General features: G+C 37.0%; 1 protein-coding gene across 1 annotated transcript in view; it reads left to right on the forward strand.

The window, feature by feature from the left end:
* TMPRSS15 (transmembrane serine protease 15) overlaps positions 1-23,213 on the forward strand; it is a 56,156-nt gene continuing 32,943 nt past the window's right edge. The window contains exons 1-8 of the mRNA XM_065048833.1: positions 1-102; positions 411-478; positions 1,284-1,328; positions 3,224-3,357; positions 10,911-10,952; positions 12,870-12,989; positions 18,371-18,479; positions 21,585-21,694. Coding sequence (XP_064904905.1) covers positions 1-102; positions 411-478; positions 1,284-1,328; positions 3,224-3,357; positions 10,911-10,952; positions 12,870-12,989; positions 18,371-18,479; positions 21,585-21,694 — 730 coding nt within the window. The remainder of the gene's footprint in view (positions 103-410; positions 479-1,283; positions 1,329-3,223; positions 3,358-10,910; positions 10,953-12,869; positions 12,990-18,370; positions 18,480-21,584; positions 21,695-23,213) is intronic.

Below are 23,213 nucleotides of genomic sequence, written 5' to 3' on the forward strand. Positions count from 1 at the left end.
ATGGGAACATTTAAAATACTCTCTGGGACATCGTTCAATCCTGATTTGCAAAACAGATCATCAGTTTCTTTCAAAGTCCTTGCTTTTGATGTTGAACAACTGGTAAGAACACATTGGTCTCTTGTTAATTCAAGACTATGTAGTAGGTACATTAATTCCCTAACACAATCTGCTGTTGATGGCCTTTTCTCCCTCCAAAATGAAATATTTCAGGTCCTAAGCCTGGTCAGAATTTAATATATTCTCTATGTGTGAAAATCAGTGAAGTATCAAAGAAAAAGTTTGCTTCTGTAGTCTAGATTTGGGAAGGAAATATTTAGTATTACAACCGTGAATGCAGTGTGCAACTGGCTATACTTTTAATAACTTTTAGTAACTGTATTGGTTCAAGATTTCTCTTTTCCACCTAGATACAAAATGTCTTTCAAGCAAGTGATCTGAAGAATGAATTTGAGAGGTGTGAAATTTCCCAGTTCAAGTAGGTACAGTTTAATTAAACTTTACAGTAACTTACCAATAACTTGTTTTTCAAGACATCTTTGGGAACACCCTATATTATTCCTTTCAGTTCTTTTGTCTCCCAAGTGCTGCTGTGGGAAATTTGGCACCACTGGGTTTCCTTGGGAAAACTTCCTTCTTGGGCTCCTGTATGTCCATGCCTGGGCCAAATCAGTAAGGCTGAGTCCTAAGACCAACCTGCAGAACTTAGTTATTTTAAAGAATTGATTATTATTATTATTTTTTTTTTTTTTGCCAAGCTGTATTAGTCATGCTGTGTTTGCAGGGTTGTTGACTCTTGCTGTCTAGAAGAAAGTTCATGTTAGAGATCTGCAGGCATCAGCTGAGATGAATGGAAATACGCTCACATGTCCCTGTGGACACGGCTCCACTTAAATCATATTCCTTAAGGTGTTAGCAAGTAAAGCTGTCTTTTGACACCAGGAAAAGCTAATCCTAAAGAGTCGATAAAATAGGCACAGTAAGACCTGCTTCATTTATTAAATCTTCTTTTATCTCATTTCTCAATATCCCATTATGTTGGTCATCCTACTGAAGGTCAGCTGGCAAAAAAGTCCAGCATATACAGTAAAATCCATAGTGTTAATTCCATCTATACTGTTCTTTATGAGGTCTTAATTCAGTGAAACACATGTAATACTGTCTCCCATTATTAAACTTTCAGAACCTGTTTCCATCCTGTTCACAAGATCGTAAACTCAAGGGGAATTATCTGCTTTTGTGTTGTGCTTTAGTTTATTGTTGTTTTTTTTTTTTTCCTATAGGAAATCTGACGATGGTCATGAAAGACTCGAGATGTCAGAGAATAGGTAATTGTATATGACAAAGCTTATTTAAAATATGAGCAAGAGACAATGATATTATTAATTTGGAAAGTTCTTTTGAGGACAGTGACTGGATGAGAAAATACATCTTTAGAGATTGGATAAGGCCCTCTAAAGAGCATATGAAGCTTCAAGACATATCTTCCCTCCAACAACATCTTTTAGGATTAGAAGAAAAAAGATCTAATAGTTGCTAAGACTGTTAATTTAGAAAGAAAAATGGGAAACCTAAGGACAGTGAATTAGGTAGGAAACTAGCTAGCAAGGAAAGCCTATCAGTTTGTGGAGAGCTTGCTTGTGGAAACCTACTTAAACTGGATGGCTGATATCACTTCTTATCATTGGCAATGAGTTTTTGACAAAGAAAGGTCTGACGACACACTATGATAGGTGAGAACAGAGCAGAGCACAAAAGATTAGGAGTCCAGAAGACCTGGAAAGCCTTGAGAAATGAATTATTAAATTAGTTGCCTTGCAGGTGAGACCACAAAATTAAAGCACACATTACGTGACAATGGATGATGCAATGCTGTGATTCTGTGATACCAGCAGTTTATATAATAGGAATGTTTTCTGTAAATACATAAAGTGGATAAATACTCAGAGGAGAGCGTTCAGTTTGCTTGCAAAAGAAAAACACGTATTAGCCAACTGTGAATACATGTATGTTAACAGTGAGCAGCAGATTTGAATTATTTTTTTGACTGGAATAGTGAGGGCATAAACCTAATTGGTTAGAAAGGTGGAGTATGATCACTTTATGAAGGATTTTATAATGTTAAAGGAATAGAATACAGAGTGGTAGGAGTAGGTCATTTCCATTTTTTTGTCTTTGTGAAGATCAAATCAGCACAATTTGATTTCTGCACATAGAATGGGACTATTCTCTTGCAAAATTTGGGCATAAAAGATGGAGACATCTCTGAGCTAGCTGCTCAAGACTGTAAGTGGTGGGTTTCCAGAGTTTTCACATCTGGTCTATTTTGATGCATTTTTTTAGGAGATCAGTCATGCAAAAGGATAGCTTATTTCTTCCCATCAGTTACAATGGGAATCTAGGTATCTGCACTGCAAACATCTATATAGATACTCCTGTATCTTGACAAAAAAGACCACTGAAATCACAGAAAACTTGATGTCAGTGGATGTTTCGTCTGGTTTTTAATAGATCAAAAAGGAGCTGTCTGCACTTCTGCTTTGAAATAATACTTGAAATATTACTTTGTCTCAAAAATTATTTTCTAGTTGACTATGTTAATTTAAAAGCTTTTACCCCTTTGGGCAATCTCCTCATTATTTCACCCTTGAAACTGCTGTGTCACAAGGATAGCAATAAAAGCTTTTGTTTCGTCAGTTTGGCCTAAAGATTATCAGAAACATGTAAGAAATTAAAGAGGAGAGTTTTTCCCTATATTGCAAACTGCAAACAGTGCTAAGTAAAATAGCAGGATTGATCACCCCTTATCAAAAACAACTGATGAGTCAGTTGCAATAAGGTAGTATAAATGCTTAAAAATAAAAAATTTTGCAATTAAATTTAAGTTAACAGAGAAAACCTTTAGCTAACATATTTTGACACTAACTTAATCTTGCTACAAATATATAACTTGAAAATAATATGTAGAAGGGACGTGAAAATGAGTAGATTAAAAAAGAAGAGTAGATAAAGAAAGAAAAACTGTTTCTCCATGGTTCAAACCTACCTGATAATTAAGAGGTTTTTCTTTATGTTTCATCTTAGTCAGCCAAGATGTAAAGATACTCTGACTTTGTAAATGGAAGCTGTGTCGGAATTAAATATTGTCTATGTGATACATCATATATTGGATTTTCTTCACTATCTTGCATATCTAATCACCTTTTCTGTCTTATGTTGCTAGTGTTATTGTGACCTTCGACCTTTATTTTACCGAGAAGGTAACAGTTGAGAAAGTGAAAAATGAACTGGTTTTGGGTATCAACACAGATAAAACTCAGACTTTGAAAATTGATGTGAACAGCATACAAGTCACAGGTAATGCTAGCAAACATTTTTTGTCTGTACAGATCCTTGAGAACCACAGTTCACACAGATGAAAACTTTGACTCCCAATCAGCAAAAGAGCTCTCATGGGCATTCTCCTTCCCTGTTACAGAACTTTCAGCAGCAGCTGAAAGAAACATTTACAATCTTGTCAATGAGAAAGTGTGAGTCAGCGTTGGGTGTGTTCACTAAGGAGGCACTAAAGGACGAAGTAGTGATTTTCCAGTCAAAACCCCTCAATTTAATCTCTTTTATGTAGCAAAACCTTCGTAATTTCATTTTCCCTCAAGTTAATGCAATGAAGCCCCAACCGTGTTGTTTCATCAGTAAATGCAATTATCATTGTGTTTTGCTAAAGAATAAGGACAAGGGCTCAGCCTCACAGAGAATGAGGACTCATTTATTGAAAACATGTCAGTAAGAACAACAACCTGAATACAGGGTATGGCTTCTGGAGAAGTATGCCCAAGGAACAGACTTCATAATCCTTTAATGCTTAGGTAAAGTGTAAATGAAAAAAAAAGGAACGAGGCTTTAAAGACTAGGTAGTTTTAAATTCTGCAAATATACAAATATAATGATTTTATTTAAGTACTGGAAAATCTATCAAAGCCTAAGTGGAAATCCAGGAAAATCAATGTGAATCATGGTTTTTACCTTTATTGAGGTAACAGGTCTTCACTGAGGATGAGGGTAAAAAAGTGATTTGCATCCTTTGAAGTGGAAGTTGATTAGCTGATATTTGAAGACCTGCGGGAGATACTATTAAGTAGCAACTGATTGCTTTAGGAGGAGTGGGACATCTGGTGCACAGTGTCTCTTATTCTATTCTAAAAGGTTCATTTTTTGCCAAGTACTTCAGATATTCAAAGGCTAAATTCAGAGTCTTGACATCTTTATTTCTCTTTACTGCTTGCACCACATATAAGAAGTTGTTTTAAATAACTGCACATCACTGTGGAAAGTGATTGCTCATTGTACTTCAAAAATGCCACCAAAGAAAAGTACGAAGAGCTTTTTGAAAGGTTGTGTATCTGTTGATGAACTTTGAAGTTGCCAAGCTTTTCTTGTTGTGTATCATTAAAATGCTGCTTTTCACATGATATGTCCATTGCATCAGGAGTGCTTCGATAACATAACCTGTAACAACTGTAACTAATTAACAATTACAATCACATATGGCACTTCTGCATGCCATATCTCAGTATGTTGTGCAAGATGAGTATTATTTCTGTTTCAGAGGGGGAAGGAACTATGACACAGGTGTGACTTGCTTGAAATCACAGTTTTTTCACAGTGATTAAAAGTAACTTGTAAATTATCCCAGGTTAATTTTAACTCATATATCTGATCCAAATACTTTTCTATAAGACACAGGTGCTCTGTAAAGCTCCATAGTATAGAAAATGTCAAGATGGAGATTTCCCAGATGAAGATATATTATATGAAAGACAATAAGTAAGGACTGAGGATTGAAAGGGATTATTATAGACCTTTCCTCCTGAGGAAGATCATAGAGTTTGAGAAAAGGCTGGGAACAAGGTGAGATGGTCAAAAGGAGGGAAGTGGGACACTGCTAGTGATTCAAAGTGAAACAGTCACAGCTAATTTATTTTATTTTTCAGCCTTTCTTTCTGAGTTATATAAAACTAGATACTGTGCTATAAAAAGTGTTCATAACAAACAATATGCTTTCTTCCAGTGGCTGCTGAAAATCCTACTACAATGATGCCTGTAACTTCATCAGGTCAGCATCTTTTATAAAACAGAACTTATTTTTTATTATCAATACAAGATGAAGACACTTGCTATTCAGACGGTATAACTTAGTAAAGCTTCCTTGGCTGTAGTTATGGCTTGACTGTTTGGGTCAATTCAGTGGTAGTTAGCTGCCCTTCATAATTTCTGACCATTTGAGAAACCTGTGATCTGAAGTCTGTAGGAAAGCTCCAAGAGCTTAATTAGAGGATCAAAACAAAACCTGAGTCTCTGTCAACCAGCTGAGACACAAGCTGAAGTTTTTGCAGCTTTAGACCGGTAGATGAGGCTGAAGTCCTACTCTCATGCTGTGGTTACTGATGCACTGAGAAATGTTGACAGACTTTCATTCCACTGTTACTAGAAGTCTTACAATGAGAGTGTATGGAGCAGACACAAATCCTTGGTCTTGCATTTTCACTGAGTACAAATGTGCCAAAAGTTAGTCAGACAGCCAAATAACACAGTAGGTTCTTTGTAGCGCTAGGTGCAGGTATTGTTATCACGTTTGTTCATGGGTAAATATGTATAAGCATAAGTATGTACATATGCCTGTGTGTAAACATACAAATACTAGACAGGTTTGAGAGTCTTCTATTCACACTGCAATAACTGATTTGCTGAGCAACGTTATTTATAAGAAGATGCACTTACACATTTTAGTACTAATATTAAAGTTGTCACAACTTGTTTTGTTTCAACAGATCCCGTGAGTCTAACTACAAGCCCCTTGACACCAACTCCAGGTCAGAACTTCTACATACTGGGGAAGACAAGAAAGCATTGTCATGACGTATTTTGATGGGAGAGAAACACAAAAAGTTCTTTTGGAGTTATTGAAAAGCATGTGACTAGATCTAAAAGAAACACATTTCAAGCTAACTTGGGTTCCACATTAACTTTCTTACATTTATGATGACATTTGACCTTCAGGATCAAGCCACTCAAGCAGGCATTAATGTATCATTACCTAAGCTGGGGTTTGGGAATACAGCAAATACTGCACATCTCATGAGGGCAGATTGGTTGCTGCTTAGTTCTGCCCAAGCAACTGCAGAGACACTCCCAGAGAGCAAGAAGTAATGTTCTAATGTTGCATTGTGTTTGCCCAGGTTCAGGACAACTCACCACAAGCAGGTCCTCAACAACTGCAGGTAGGTAACTATGTATGGGGAGGAGGAGGAAAGTTGTATGAAACAGTCCTCGCATAATTCAGTTCTTGCATCCCATTGCTACAAGTATGCAACATGAGGGTTTACCTTTGATTTGACTAAGGAGATCTCTTCAAAGTGAAGGGACTTGTAAGATTCTGCATTCTACAGAAATGGTATATGTGTTCTTATGTTGATGTATATATTGACACGTGTACTGACTGCTTGTTTTTACTTCCTATCATTTCTTTGGGTTTTGACCAAAAAAACTGTTAGCAGACTCTCACATGACCTCCAATGGAAAGAAAGCCAAAGCTGATGAATTTTGAAAACCTCCACTAGCCTTATCAGTTGATAAAATACATATGACAGATAGATCTTTGTTCCACTGCAAGCATTATGGTAATACAACTCCAAAGTGATAGTCAGTAGTTCGTTTCTGCTATCATTCTGTTGTTTTGAGACATGGTTGTTGTTTGAGGTATTGTATATTATATCACATTATATTTTAGATATCACTAAATAAAAAAGTGCAGATCCTTACAGTTAAAAAGTAGTACTATACATCTCATCAAAATGAATGTTTTTTAGTTACTATGAATTATTAGGTTGGAGTTTACAAGTTTTGCTCACATTTTATTAAAGATATTACAGTCAGACCTGTTCTATAGGACAGAATTTAACTGATATTCTTACACTGGTAGATACAGACAAAAAAAAGCTCACCCACTTGCAGTCAAAGCTATGTACACGCAGTCAAAGCTATGTACACATGATTTAGCTGTGCCCTGGAGGCTACACAGTAGTTTAAGTTACGAATTGTGCTTGAGTAGAACTTTGTAGCTGAAGTGTAGCCTCTTATGTCCACAGCTTTTGGATATGATTTGCATCTCTCCCTGAATCACTACCAAATATAAGTTGTGAATGCCCTCTTCCTTTGTAACTAAGGATGTTATTTCTCAAGCAGTTTTAACAGTCACTGAAGAATACGCACAACTGAGCTGAAAATGTCAGTGATGTGCATAGATGTAAAAATAGACAGAATGTCCACTTAATGGAGCTGGTTGATTTGCCCCTTTTCATCTTCACTGATGCCTGCTATTTCCGAGCAATTGATTCAGTTACCATTGGTTTAGCAGTTTCAGCTCATAACCTCACAGAAACACAATTCTGGCTGGAGGACAAATTGTTGCTCCATGACTCTTATGTTACATTTTCAGTCTTAACATTTTCCATTCAAAAGCCCAAAGCTTTTCTAAATTTATATATCTAGGTTTCTTAGCAGACTTTGCAAAAACAGTGGAATGAGTGGCAACAAGCCATATGTGCGTTTGGGATACCTGCCAATTTTTCCACCTTTTTAATTTTTCACTTATGTGAAAGTAAAGTACAGTTACTAGGGTCACTTAATACAGTCGTATAAAAGCTAAAATTGTCTAGATTTTCAGGAGTGCTTCAGTGTTTCACAGTATGATTTACAGTCAATTCATAATTCGTGCTACAAGTGCTCTTGCACACAATAGCACTATTGCCCTTTAGACAACTTGGTTTGTTTTTTCACCATGATTACTATTCCCTTTAGTACTTCTGATTTTAGAATATGTTAGTAGTTTTAAAATATGGTAGGTGCTTTGTAGCACTAGATGCAGGTATTGCTATCGCATACTAAATACAAATTAACACATACAAATTCTCCAGGGCAGGTTACCAGACCAGGAGCTTCGTGTAATTTATGTGAGTTAAAGAAATGTACCTATGAATATAGGAGCCAAGTATCTATTGACAGTCTGATTATAGCCATAATGATGAAAGAGTTATTATTATTAGTCCAGTTACAGGCCTAGTAACACACATAGTCCAAAGTGCATAGTTACTAGAGATTATTCCCAATGATATAGCTAAAACTGCTAACATAAAATTTTTCTCCTATCTATACCTTCCTCTGCTATCTTGGTGCTCCCCTGATTCATAAGTTCAATGTTGCTAATCTTCCTGAAGAAGAAATGGGGAGGTGAGGGCAAGGTGCCAGAGGAAGGGGTAGGAGAAATGGGAGTTGTCAGCATCCCAGGATGGAAAGGGCATAATGTTCCTGCTGTGGATTCCTTCCCTCTTGCTCTTGGGTCTGCTTGGGGTCATTTTTTTATGTTTGGTAACACTGTCTGCTTCCTTGTTCCTTCTATTTCAGTCCAAAGCCTACGTTATACACAAGTTTTAACACATGTGGTATGTTTACATCTGTTCAGTGCTTGGGGTTTGACTCTGTTGACCCTAAAAACAGCTTTATCCACCTCATGTGTTACTTCAGTGAGATTGCCCAGTGACTGACCATTTGTGAGTTGTGCTTATACCACTGATGCATCTGTCACTGTCTTGTGCTTTTACTTTCATGGCTTTCGCAGTCAACTTGTGCATGCACTTTTGGGAATGTCTGTAACAATCCCAGTTTTTTCAACAACCTCCAAGATACAGCTTCGACTTCCTGCTCTTGCATGCATCCATGTCTTAGGTCTTCGAATGTTTCATTCCTTCTGAAATAATGATCCTTTAGAAAAAGTACAGACAAATATATAGGTAGATATATGTATATAAGACTTTCAAAACTACTGTGAAGCTATGAATGAGGCTTCCTTCTCTGAAAGCAGCTGTGTGAGAACAGTCTGTCCATCTGCACCTTCCCTTCATCTTCTGCTGGGCTCTCCTGTCTCTCTGCTGGTAGAACTTCATCCTTAAATTTGCCGACATAGGATGCTTTGTAACCCGTTTAATACAAAATGGCCTAGCTTAGTTTAATAGCGTCTGCTAAATCAACATGTTTTGATAGATAATTACCAGGAAGTCCTCATGCAATTTGTGCACTGGTAGGTCTGGGAGAGCAGGAATATCTAACAACAGCAAGCCTGTGATGGCCAATGATCAGCAACTTCTGCCAGCAAAACTGGTAGATGACAAACTATAGGGTAGGCCTTACTACACCTCTCACTTTATTCCTTCTAGCCTTTCATTTTATAAACTAAGGGAGGGATCCACTAACTGTAGTGACATGCAGATCTTTTCTGCTGGGGACATTGTCATCCTGCTCACATATTTGAGTCTTAATGTAGTAAGTTAAAACAGTAAACAGGAAACCTAATGTAAATTCAAAGAGGAAAAAAAAAGACTATTTGGGAGCTGAAAATGCCAGAGGCATCCTCAGTATGAAGATCATTACTAAAAGCACCACTAAGTAGGAAGCTGTGTTGGAGCAATCACAAATAAGCATTCATTTTTTCCACAGTGTTTGGCAGTTTACTATCACTAATTCAAATCTCCTAATGTACTTATGCATTCTTTCACGTGTAAATATGTATATACATAGGTTGTACGTATACCTGTATGTAAATATACAAATACTAGACAGCTTTGAGGGTCTTCTATTCATACTACAACAACCGATTTGTTAAGCAACATTATTTATAAGAAAATGCGCATACACATTTTAGTACTAATACTAAAGGTGTCACAACTTGTTTTGTTTCAACAGATTCTGTGAGTCTAACTACAAGCCCCTTGACACCAACTTCAGGTCAGAACTTCTACATACTGGGGAAGACAAGAAGTCATCGTCATATTTTGATGGGAAAGAAGCACAAAAAGTTCTTTTGGAGTTATTGAAAAGCACGTGACTAGATCTAAAAGAAACACATTTCAAGCTAACTTGGGTTCCACATTAATTTTCTTACATTTATGATGACATTTGACCTTCAGGATCAAACCACTCAAGCAGGCATTAACCTATCATTACCTAAGCTGGGGTTTGGGAATACAGCAAATACTGTGCATCTCATGAGGGCAGATTGGTTGCTGCTTAGTTCTGCCCAAGCAACTGCAGAGACACTCCCAGAAAGCAAGAAGTAATGTTCTGTGCTGGTTTGACTGAAAATGGGTTAATTTTCTTTGTGCAGTTAGAAACCTTTTTTTTTCATAGCTAGTAAGCTCATTATTCAGACTTATTTTGAGAACAAGCAGATAACACCCCAGCACAGAGCTAATGTTTTTAATTGCCCTGGTCTGAGCACCAAGTTCACTGAATGCTCTGCCCACAGGTGTAAAGCAACGAGGCACAGCTTGACTGACACCCACACTGATCAATGAAAGTATTCCATTCCGTTAGCGTCATGCTGATTATTTAAGAAGTCAGGGCCTTCTGATTGTCCCTTCTTCCACTTTTACTTGCTTGCTCTTGCTATCAAAGCTAAGGGACTTTTTGGTGTGGGACATTTAGTCTGGCTTTTGCCATTTTGCAGAGACCTCTGAGCCTTTCTGCCTTTTTCCTCTCTTTTCTCTATCCGGGATTGGCTGCGGGACCAGGTGCAGCTTGCTGGGACTGGCTGCTCAGTCGTGGACAGAGTTAGTGAGGAATTGCCTTGAGTATCTTTTATTTCTAATTTATATATATATATATATTTACTAGAAGTGTATTAGTATTTTTTAATTTTATTAAACGGTGTTTATCTCAATGCAAGTTTCTCCCTTCCCTTTCAATTCTCTCCCTTATTGGGGGTGCTGGGGGAGAAGGTGAGTGAGCAGCTAGGGTGGTGGTATTGTTAGTTCGGTTTAAACCACGACATGTTCTAACCTTGTGTTGTGTTTTCCCAGGTTCAGGACAACACACCACAAGCAAGACCTCAACAGCTGCAGGTAGGTAACTATGTGTGGGGAGGAGCAGGAAGGTTGTATGAAACAGTCCTCACATCCCATTGCTACAAATACACAATATGAGAGTTTACCTTTGATTTGACTAAGGAGATCTCTTCAAGGTGAAGGGACTTGTAAGATTCTACATTCTACAGAAATGGTATATGTGTTCTGTATGTTGATGTATATATTGACACTTGTACTGACTGCTCTTGTTTGCTTCCTATTATTTCTTTGGGTTTTTTGAAAAAAAAAAAAAAAACAAACCTGTTATCAAACTCGCACATGATTTACAATTGAGAAAAAGTCAAAGCTGTTTGAATTTTTGAAAACCTCCACTAGCCTTATCAAATGGTAAAATACATATGACATTTACACACATTTTCAAATGGTTCTAATGTATTTACTGCCATTTTTGAGTATAGTAATCACATTGCAATTTAGGGAAATCTGCTTTTTTTAAAAAAAAAAAAAAGTCAAAATGTTTTCCTGAAAATGTTAATTTATTTACATCCAGTAGGTGGCAATGCTGTTTAGTTTTCTGAGTTGAATAAAATTAGAATTGATCATGTCATATATAAACAATGTTTTACTGCATATTTGGCTTATGACAAACACATTCCTAGATTATAGGCTAGGTTTTTGTTCTGGATCTGGAATGCACAGTTTCATCCCTGCTCATCTGTGGCAGTTAATTCATTGGCACTGTATCACCTCCAACACTTGACTAAATACGTTAATTTGTTTCAATTACCAACTGGATGCAAAATGGCAGCTCTTTTGCATTACACTGTCTGTATTGCTAATACTAAAAGTGTTTTGTAAAGCACTTTGAAAAGCTATATTACATTCAAACCAATTCCAGTTTTTGTCATTTATACTGATATCATAAAACACAACAGCATACAAGTATTTACTTAATCTAATTACAGAACTAACAGTTTTGTGCAAAAATAAATCAATCAATAATGGTTAGAGGCTGCAAGACCTATTTTACAAATTAATATTTTACCTTCTTGTGTAAGAAATTTTGACCTTTTCCAGTAAGCATTTACTGAAGTGAATAAAAGGAATCAGCTGAATAGTTTTAGGTGAATAGTTTCCATAGCATTTAATGAATTTTTCAAGAATTTTGAAATGTGTATTTATCTGAAGCTTATTTTAGCTGCATGTTTTTGTTCACTTTAATAAGACCCACTTGAACTCTACAGAAGTCTGAGACCAAAGCCATTTAAAGACTAAAAGAGCATGTTTTCAGTGGATGAGCATTTATGCTTTAGGAAAATACTATTAGTGAGATTCCACAATTTTAACGATCTGCTCGTGTATTCTTTTTGCAGAAATTTGCTCTTAACTTGTACATTTAATTTATAAATCTGAAAAGAATAGGGTTTCTGATATTCCTTGCATTTTGAAATCCATTCTTAAAGGCTTTTGTTTTCAAGATACGCTGGTTAAAATATGAGATTCTTTAGTATCATGAAATGCAACATTTTGTTGACGTTGAAGAAATTACATTAAATTGTATTTAAACTGGAGATTTTCAGTCTTATTTAAACCAAAGTCTACTTTTCTCATTTTATTCAAGCATAAGAAACTGGAAAATGTCATCTACTATCTTGCATAAAGTAGTTTATTCAGGTAGAAGAAGGAAATGGGAGTTCACGGAAATATTCTTCCAGCCCTACTTCAAGCTTAGATTAAAATAATATGTCACTTTTGAGAACTTCTTCTATTCTGCTTCAAAATTCTTTTCAGTATGTGATATTTCATTCCAGGTTTCTAAACATGCAGATTTGTAAAACACAATAAAATGGTTTATTTGATTTGAGCTAGAGTAACCAGAAGTCAGTCAGTTTTCCTTTGTAGTGAAACTGCATTACTGCTGTGCTGTTATTGCTGTTGTCCTTATTATTTCAGTTGAGTGTTTGCCACCTGCTGAACTTTGTAATGATGGTGTAACTTGCATTAGAAGCTATTTATTTTGTGATGGAGTCTCGGACTGCCCAGATGGTTCAGATGAATCTGAAGAAAGATGTGGTAAGAACATAAACCCCTGTAAATCAGTCTTTTTAAACATACTTATACCTGTCAATAGTTGGTAAATAGTTTATAGGTAATAAACTCCACAGTGAAGTTCAAATCAATTATACTACTACTACTAAGAATGACTTATAATCTTTCGCTTGTAAATGGAAACAATTTTCTTTAAAATTCTCTTTAATGAAGAATATGCTCAGTAAATAATGAAGAAATAGTACAATCTGACTATATTAATATAAAATAATATAGAAATTATTGTTTAAAATATAAATATTATTAATATAAACAAATATAATGTAAATTATTAAAAATGTAGACATTTCATATGAAGTTGTGCACCAGTAATATGACATAATGTTCTTTCCAAATAAATTAAAATTATGATGCTATACAGATATAAAGTCAGATTACCTCGTATTAGAAACCACCTAATGGCATATTTGGAGTCAGAAGAGAGGCTTCTCTTTTGTTTCCAGCATTAAGAATATCATAATACAAAACACTACAAAACTGAGATGGGGTGGGCAGGGGGCTGGCTGGGCAGTGGCGGCATTTTGCAACCAGGGCAGTTGAGCATGGCTGCTCAACATGGCAGGATGGAGCCCTGGCAGGACCTCCAGCTCTGCTTGTTGGCTGCTCATCTGCATCTCACTACACTGAGCACTGGGAAACAGGAGTGTCTGTGTCACTCCGACACAAAGGTTCAAGTTGCTGCCACCACAGTGAGAGATGCAAGGTGGTGATGTGAAAATCTGGGCAACCAGCTCCAGGTGGCCCTGCTTGAGCAGGGGATTGGACCAGGTGACCTCCAGAGGTCCAACACCAACCCTTCTGTGATTCTGTGAAAAACTTACAAACCTGAAACTTGACTGGCTTTTAACTGAAAAAGTTCCTGTCCTTCAGTGCCAATGAGTTTGTTTGCCTTTATCTGACTGTGTGGATTCCCTGAGCACCTTTTTTGTACAGAGCAGCCGCTGCTCTGTGGAACAGTGAACACAGTGGAATTGTACCAGTCATACAAAAGCTAAAACTGTCTAGATTTTCAGAAGTGCTTCAGAGTTTCACAATGAGATTCACAGCCAATTCATGGTTTGTGTTACAAGTGCTCTTGCACGCAATGGACTATTGCCCTTTGGATAACTTGGTTTGTTTATTCATCTTGATTACTATTCCCTCTAGTACTTCTGATTTTAGAATATGTCAATCATTTTAAAATATAGGATGCAAGGGTGAATTTTAATAGCATCTTCCTGCATTACACTGAATTCAGTAAAATTCTCAGAAGAGATTCAGGCAACTGAACATATTTTTGGTTGTCTTGTTTTATTGACCAAAATGATCTTGAAGGGTTTCTCTCCAGCTCTGCAATGCAGTGTAGTAACAAAAGGCATTACAAAAGTGCAGTTAGCAATTTCAATTAAAGGGTCTCTAGAGAAACATGAAAAACTGAACAGCATCTATTAATAATGGTTGGCATTGCTGAAAAGCAGCCATAAGTGTACACGTAAGTGTAAGGAAAGGGAGACTGGAGGCTGATCCCAGGAGCTGTTTGCAGTTATTGTATGTGTAGGATAACATTTTGTGACTACCTACCTCACAGCATCACCACAGTGCTGAGAGAGATTAATCATATGGAAGCCAGGAAGTAACATACTGCCTTTGGTACAGAAAGGTCCTGTCAAGTGAATTATGTGGGCTTGATCTGACCAGTTTGGGAGCTTTTCCCAAGGATAACAGGATTAAGCCCTCCTAATGTGACCTGTATGCAACAGAAGTAAATAGAAATAGACAGCAAGATGCATGTTGGGGAAGCAGTGTAAGTGGTTCCTACAAAAGATGTCTCCTGTCTCATTAGGTGAACAACTGAGGCCTTTCTGAGGGCTGCAGGAGGAGTCAGAAATGTAATGACTTCTGTAACCCTGCCCACCTTTAATCACAGCTGCCTTCTCCCTGCAATGAGGAAATACTGTGAGCATCTTAAAGCTGGCTGAGGTCATTGCTGGACCACTTTCGATCATCTTTACCAAGTCTTGGGAAGTGGGAGAGGTGCCTGAGGACTGGAGGAAAGCAAATGTTACTCCAGTCTTCAAAAAGGGCAAGAAGAAGGACGTGGGTAACTATAGACCTCCAGGAGGTCAGCCTCACCTCCATCCCTGGGAAACTGATGGAACAAATTATCCTTGGTGCCATCTCAAGGCATATTAGGGATAAGAGGGTCATTAGGGGCAGTCAACATGGCTTCACCAAAGGGAAGTAATGCTTGACCAACCTCATCAACTTTTATGAGGACATAACAAGATGGATGAATGATGGCAGAGCAGTGGATGTGGTCTACCTTGACCTGAGTAAGGCAGTTGACACAGTCTCTCACAGCATCCTCACAGCTAAACTGAAGGAGTGTGGTCTGGATGAACGGGTAGTGAGGTGAACTGTGAACTGGCTGAAGGGAAGAAGCCAGAGAGTTGTGGTCAGTAGGGCAGAGTCTAGTTGGAGGCCTGTATCTAGTGGAGTGCCTCAAGGGTCAGTACTGGGGCCTGTATTATTCAATATATTCATCAATTATTTGGATGAGGGAATAGAGTGCACTATCAGCAAGTTTGCTGATGACACTAAGCTGGGAGGAGTGGCTGACACGCCAGAAGGCTGTGCTGCCATCCAGTGAGACCTGGACAGGCTGGAGAGTTGGGCGGGGAATAACCTAATGAAATTTAACAAGGGCAAGTGTAGAGTCCTGCATCTGGGCAGGAACAACCCCAGGTTCCAGTATAGGTTGGGAAATCACATATTAGAGAGCAGTGTAGGGGAAAGGGACCTGGGGATCCTGGTGGACAACAGGATGACCATGAGCCAGCACTGTGCCCTTGTGGCCAGGAAGGCCAATGGCATCCTGGGGTGTATTACAAGGGGGGTGGTTAGTAGATCAAGAGAGGTCCTCCTTCCCCTCTACTCCGCCCTGGTGAGACCACATCTGGAATATTGTGTCCAGTTCTGGGCCCCTCAGTTCAAGAAGGACAGGGAACTGCTGGAGACAGTCCAGCACAGGGCAACAAAGATGATTAAGGGAGTGGAGCATCTTCCTTATGAGGAAAGGCTGAGGGAGCTGGGTCTCTTTAGCTTGCAGAAGAGGAGACTGAGGGGTGACCTCATTAATATTTACAGATATATAAAGGGTGAGTGTCACGAGGATGGAGCCAGGCTCTTCTCGGTGACAACCAATGATAGGACAAGGGGTAATGGGTACAAACTGGAACACAGAAGGTTCCACTTAAATTTGAGAAGAAACTTCTTCTCAGTGAGGGTGCCAGAGCACTGGAACAGGCTGCCCAGGGAAGTTGTGGAGTCTCCTACTCTGGAGGCATTCAAGACCTGCCTGGACACCTTCCTGTGTAGCCTCATCTAGGTGTTCTTGCTCTGGCAGGGGGATTGGACTAGATGATCTTTTGAGGTCCCTTCCAATCCCAAACATTCTGTGATTCTGTGATGTTCAGGAAAATAGGACCAGTGCCAACTATTTTTCTGCTCATTCATGAGACACTAAACCCTGACTATTGCTGTGGATGAGCAGCCTAAGGACTTTTGCCTGAGTCTTTGTGTCTTGTTTCAAGTTACTCACTGTCTCTTAAGAGAAAACAAGAAACAAATAAAAGGAAACAAGAACAGAAATGAATTGTTGAAAACAGTAAACCTTTGCATTAATTTTATGAGAACAGTATATTCTCATTTTGTTACTGTCAGTGCTATTAACTCAATTTTCAATCAGGGTGTGTCTTGTTAACCACTTGTTAACAGTACCTCTTTTTTGCAATCTTCATTAATAACAAGCTGGGCTCTTTTTTTTTCTCACACTGATTTTATTATTCTCAATGGGAAATGGTTGTAAATATTAGCCTGTTGGTAATGATAGGAAACACACTAATCAAAATGGACAGAAGAAGTGCTTCTACACCACTATCCAGCTCTAGAGCTATAGCCTATTCTGATAAAAAGATTATATAAAATAGTAACTATCTCTTTCATGTACCTTTTTTCTCTGTGTATTTAAAATCTTATGTGTTCTCTTTTCTGCCCAAAAGCCATGAAGATTATAAAAGGGAATATGTTTCTATTCCGTATCACAAATTAGACACATAATAATTGGTGAAGTTCATTCTGCACAGTCTTTATCAACAGTGCACGTCTGAATCTTACTGAAACAAAGCTTAACTTTTATGTTGTGTTTGCTACAGCGGCAGTCAGAAAGAATTTTACACTTATAAAATGAATACACAAGGAGCCCAAATTTGTCATTTCATGTAGCATTTCCCAGGGGAGGAGTAAGCTCAGTGAAATTTCCATTGAATTTTCAGTATGATTGATTATTCATAATTTGGACAGTCATTATAGGTATGGTTTCATTTCTGATGTTAATGAAAGCACCATCTAATTTCTGACTGTGTCTCACATTGATGATCTTGTCCATACCTCTACAGAAAATCATGTATGGTGCTGATTTTGTCCTTATTTGAAAGCTCTATGATGCTTTCTGAAAAACTGAAGAAAACCATCTTCAGACAGATTCCTAAAGTACTGTTCATGAAATGCAGAAAAAGCTTCAATAGTGCTTCAGTGTCTTCTGAAATAAAATAACTCTACATGAATTAGCATTTTAAATCTTGCTGAGGCTTAAAAATACATTTTTTTTAGGTAACTGATTTTTAAACTGAAGAACATGTGTTGAATGGAATAGTACCACCAAGGAAAGAAAACTAATAAAAGCTTTTGGAAAAGATATATGATGATGGATGACATTCAACTGAGATGAATGAATTTGATAGCTGGCAGGAAACTTGGGATATCCACTTATCTCTTTGAGTACTTAGTAACATACTAGACAAGGGTCTAGGAAGCTCATAAAAGTAGAGGTAGTGATATTTAACCATATCCCTTCTTGCTCTTATTCACATGACATAAAGTTCTTTCTGGTAGTGCACACACAGTTTCCTGATTTAAAGTAGCAGTAGGTAAGAACTGTTAAGGCAAGATCTTGTTTCCTTACCAATGTATAAAATGAAATTAAAGAAGAAGAGTTGCATCAGTTGAATCCAATGGTTGGATTTTAATTGTTTGGATTGGTTTGGACTAGTTTAGTTGTACTGTCTCTATTTTAAAAGTGAATTTTCTGTACTGCTTTTCTTCTCATATAGTGTTTTGAGATGATATAGTCATAGGAATTAGAAGTGGGAGTAAGTTGGTAGTGTGTTTTACTTTGTCTTCCCATTGTTTACAAACCACTTCCAAGGTAATCCATGTAAACTGATATCTAAGATCTCCCTCATGTTGGTTCTGATTCTGTTTTTCAAATGGTATTTTGACAAATGTTCTTCATTATATCTTTACAGCTTCAGTTTGTGATGGAAAATTTATGTTGACTGATTCCTCTGGGTTTTTTCACTCTATGAATTATCCAAAGCCATATAATGAAAATATAATTTGCCAGTGGATTATACTGTAAGCCATTTTCCAGTTATTATCTATCTAAACTTTTTGGTTATGAGGTGATACTGTTTCCTGCACACTGACCTTATGCCATTTGTTTGGATTCCCAAATACCCCAGTGTGGAAAATATGTAATAGCATTTTCTCCTTAGGCAACTTTTATTTAAAAAATTACATGCCTAAACCCCCTAACTGTATCAATAATTTTCCCACTTACTAAGATTCTTAGGTATAATTTGAGAAATCTTTTGTATTATATACATGCACAGAACATATTTGTAAGTTCAGAATAAATTACTTAACTCAAAATAATGGCAAGATATATGTTTCAAAGTATTACAATAAATACTTCTCTTTAGATAATGGTTTTATATGATATAACTGTTACAAACAGATAGAGTCTTCAAGAACTCCCTTGTCATTTACAGGTACATATTTCATTCGAGAGTTAACAGTATCTGGGCTCCTCCATCATTTAGGAATATGTTTAAAAAAGCGCATGAGTATCCTTTGACATAATAGCACCAAATGCCTTTTGAACCCTAGGCACAAGAAGTGGAATTTGTTTAATCAAGGATACATACCTACAGGGAGGGACAGCTATTTGACTTTGGCACTCTAGGTGCACTTCAGAGGACAGGGGGAAGAAAAGGTTAGCCATAGTATGTGATAAATCTCATCCTAAAGCACACATCTAAAATGTTAGATGATTGCAATCTGGAAGCTCCTAAAAATCCTTATTATCACAGTATCACAGTATGTTTGGGATTGGAAGTGACCTCAGAAGATCATCTGGTTCAATGCCCCTGCCAGAGCAGGAACATCTAGATGAGGTCACACAGGAACATGTCTAGGCGGGTTTTGAATGTCTCCAGGGAAGGAGACTCCACAGCCTCCCTGGGCAGCCTGTTCCAGTGCTCTGTCAGTCTTACTGAGAAGAAGTTTTTTCCTCAAATTTAAGTGGAACCTCTTGTGTTCCAGCTTGATCCCATTACCCCTTGTCCTATCATTGTTTGCCACCGAGAAGAGCCTGGCTCCATCCTCATGGCACTCACCTTTTATATACTTATAGACATTAATAAGGTCCCCCCTTAGTCTCCTCTTCTTCCAAACTAAAGAGACCCAGCTCCCTCAGCCTTTCTTCATAAGGGAGATGCTCCACTTCAGTAATTACTGCTTTGAAAGGCAGTAATTCAGATTATGGCTTTGTAATAATGGCCACTCTGATTCTGAGAAATATTAATTTGGTAGAAGGGTTTCAAAGGAGACTAAGGAAATGCCTGTAAAATTGGATAAGATTTGGAGTTCTCATTCCCAAGGCTCCTTTGGAAGTGCTAGCCTTTGTGTTTGTTCAGAACTTTCATCTTCCCCTTGACACTTCAGGAGAAAGTAATGGTTTTCCTTCTGTTTAGTACGTTTGTTCCTTTTCATCTTCAGCAATGCTATCCACCAATAATTACTGGCTGCACCTGGTTTTAAGATATAGGTGTGTCATATGAAAAGCACAAAATTGTATCCTTCAGAATATAAGCCTGACTTGTTCCTGAGTTCACGGCGTCACAGAATTTAAGCAGGATAAATAAATCAGATTTCAAGTGCACTGCTTCCTTTTGAGCAGTTAATTTTGCTTCAAATGCTGCTATAGCTGCAAGAAGCATTGATTAGGTTGATATCTATACCAGGTATGCAGCTAACAAAAGCTCAGTTTTGGAAAGTATCATGAGTAATTGTAATTAATATAGCACAGGTGCCACAGATCTGTGTAGCTACAGATTGATTGATGAAAAAAGAAACCATCTGATTTTATTTGCCAGTTATTTGCTTTAAAAAAAATATGGCAACACTTGACAGTAAAGGCCTGAAAAATTCAAAGTGATACTCACATTTCGTCTTAGTTTCAAACAGAATTATTTCTATGAGGGAGCCTTTTGGGTTTTTCAGTAACCAATGAGAGACATTTTGTTCTATTATTTTTATTAAGCCTGTAAAAGCTGTTAAAAGTCACCCTATAATACATACTAAAGATAATTTCTCTCTACCTTTTTTGTCTAGAAAGATTCCCTCATTATATTTAGGAAAATTTAACTCCTCCTCAAATGAAGATATAATTTCCTCTCCTTTTAAGAGTAAGAAAAGTATGCCTAATATTTTCCTGAAGGATTAGCTTCCTGAAAGATTACCTTTCAACTATATATAACTAACACACACACACATAAAAAGCAAATGCAAATATTCAAATATTTTCACCGCACTTCCCTACAAATTAGTACTGACAAGCACCAGCAGATTGCTGTGTAAAAGCTGTCTTCACTGGGTCTCTCAATTCCAGAAAGCAACAGAAATAGGTATAGGAAGCTAATTGATTGTGATAGTAGAGTTTTAGAATGTGGACTACTATGTATGTTTAGTGCAAAGGCAATGAGACAGCTAGTTAAAGACAGATTACTGAAAGACCAAAACTGCAGCAAAATAAAATGCAACATTTTTTACATTTAGTTAAAATTACTTCTTTTATTAAACTTGCTAGCTGATGGTTAGGTTTGATAACATGTTCCATGTTCCCAGAGATCCTCAAATCTTCATGTAAATCCTGTTTTTATCATAAGAGACATTATTTTGGACTTTCAGGAGAGAGATTCTGATTTCTCACTATTCATATTGATACTATAATACTATTCCTTTGACTTCAGGAATTCAACTTGAGTAGTGAGATGTAATCTATTAGTAACATGTCTGTAAAAATAATTGTAAATTTATGAGATTACAGACAAAAACAAGCAAACAAACAAACAACAAAAACCTAACAACAAACAAATGAAAAAGCCCACAAAACTCTGTTCACCTGAGTATCACATTCTAGAGTTTAAAAGATTCAGTTCCTAAAATATATGTAACACCAGTGAGAAAAGGAGTACTTTTACTGTTACAAAAGGTTTATGCCCTATTCCTTTGCTAATGTTACAAACTAGAAGTTAGCTGAAGAGGTCATCTTGATTAAAAAATTTCACATTGTTTCTGAACTTGGCATCATTCAAGCAATGAATTTACTACAGTCAAAAAAAGATTACTAGAATATGAATTTAAGTTTTAAGGTTTATTTTTTTCTTGCTATATTAGAGTGCCTCAAGGGTTGTCCATTAAACTGAACTTCACCTCTTTTGATACACAACAATATGCGGACGTTTTAGATGTTTTTGAAGGTATAGGACAAAACAAAATTTTAAGAGGTAAGTTTATTTTTTATTTAATATTACTTTTCCATTATTAAAATGTAAGTGGCAAAATAAGGGTCTGAGGTGAAAAAAACTGCATACATATGTTTAAGTGGAGAATTAGTATGTGTTAAATTACTGTGTTAGACAATTGATCTTGATATATATATCTACTCTTACAAAGTGGCCAGATAAATGCTTCCCTAACATATTAAGAAATGTCTACCTGTTTTTTTTAAAAACTTATTTGAACAATCTTGATAACTTGACCAGAACTATGGTCTTGTGGGGTCCATGTTTCATTGGAAATATTTTGTCAGAAGATCCTGTAACATCACACATGGTAACATAAAATTAAAGCATCTAAACTTAAACTGTTGGGAGAAGTACTATGATACTCCTTGAAACTCACTGGAAGCATGACATTGCTTTCCTCAGACTTTGAAATGTAGATGGTATCTCTGTCTCTACATTCTATTGTGGGAAACTGAGATTTTTCACAAGACTCAGTGTATCCAACTGAATTCCATCAGAGGTGGTATGCATGTACTTGAAGACAAATATATAGAGATTATTTATCCTTACTTTTGGAAACAGGGAGAGAGTGGGAATGTCAAATACCAAAATAAAGAATGGAGAAATTCTACCCTTTCAGTACTGTTTTGATCTTGACCTCCCTTTGGCATTTAAATTTATTTGTGAGTTTCCATCGATAACATTCTCTGCAGCAATGATTATCTTGCATGGTTTTAAGGAGTGCTGTGGGGATGATAAGTGATACCACAAATACATAAAGACAACGTTAGAGACTGTGGATTACCTAAAATTTTGCAGTTTGAGTGGCAGATTTCCATGTATTGGAAATACCAAATGTAGAGGGAAGGAGGACTACAAGGCATTTACAGATTAAGACTCTCCTTATAAGTAAGTAAAAGAATATGAGAAGGAGGAAGGAAAGTAATGCACATATAATTAAAAGTGTAAAAGATTATGCCCATTGTCTTTCCCTAATAATTTTATGTTGTTTCAAATATCTAGTAATATGACTAGGTAAACAGCTCCTCCTCAGGAAAGCAAGAAGTCCCTCTGTGCAAAACTGGGTGAGGACTTCAGAAGAGAGAGAGCAGAGGTAAAAACTTTCAGAAAAGAGTGAGAAATTCAGGATTTTCTTTATCCTGAATACCGTCACTAGTCTAACTGTTGTTGCCTGGCATCATATCCACTTTAAATGGAGAAGCAACTATTTTACTGTATGATGATGTGTATTGGTCCTTTCATTTCACACATATGGAATTTATACGAGTGAATTTAAATTAACTTAGAATTTGAAGTAAAAATTTAGATACATTACACCTTAGAATCATAGAAGTGCCTAGTTTGGAAGGGACCTTGAAAGATATCTGATCCAACATCTCATGGGAAAGGGAACTTAGTTGAGATTATCTAGCACCCTGTCCAGTTGCTTGTCAGAACATTGTGATTGTTCCTGTGCCTTCATGCATACATCACAAAATTAAATTCCTATGCAGTTGCA

The sequence above is a fragment of the Columba livia genome, chromosome 1, assembly GCF_036013475.1.
Source record: "Columba livia isolate bColLiv1 breed racing homer chromosome 1, bColLiv1.pat.W.v2, whole genome shotgun sequence".
Classification (NCBI taxonomy): Eukaryota; Metazoa; Chordata; class Aves; order Columbiformes; family Columbidae; genus Columba; species Columba livia.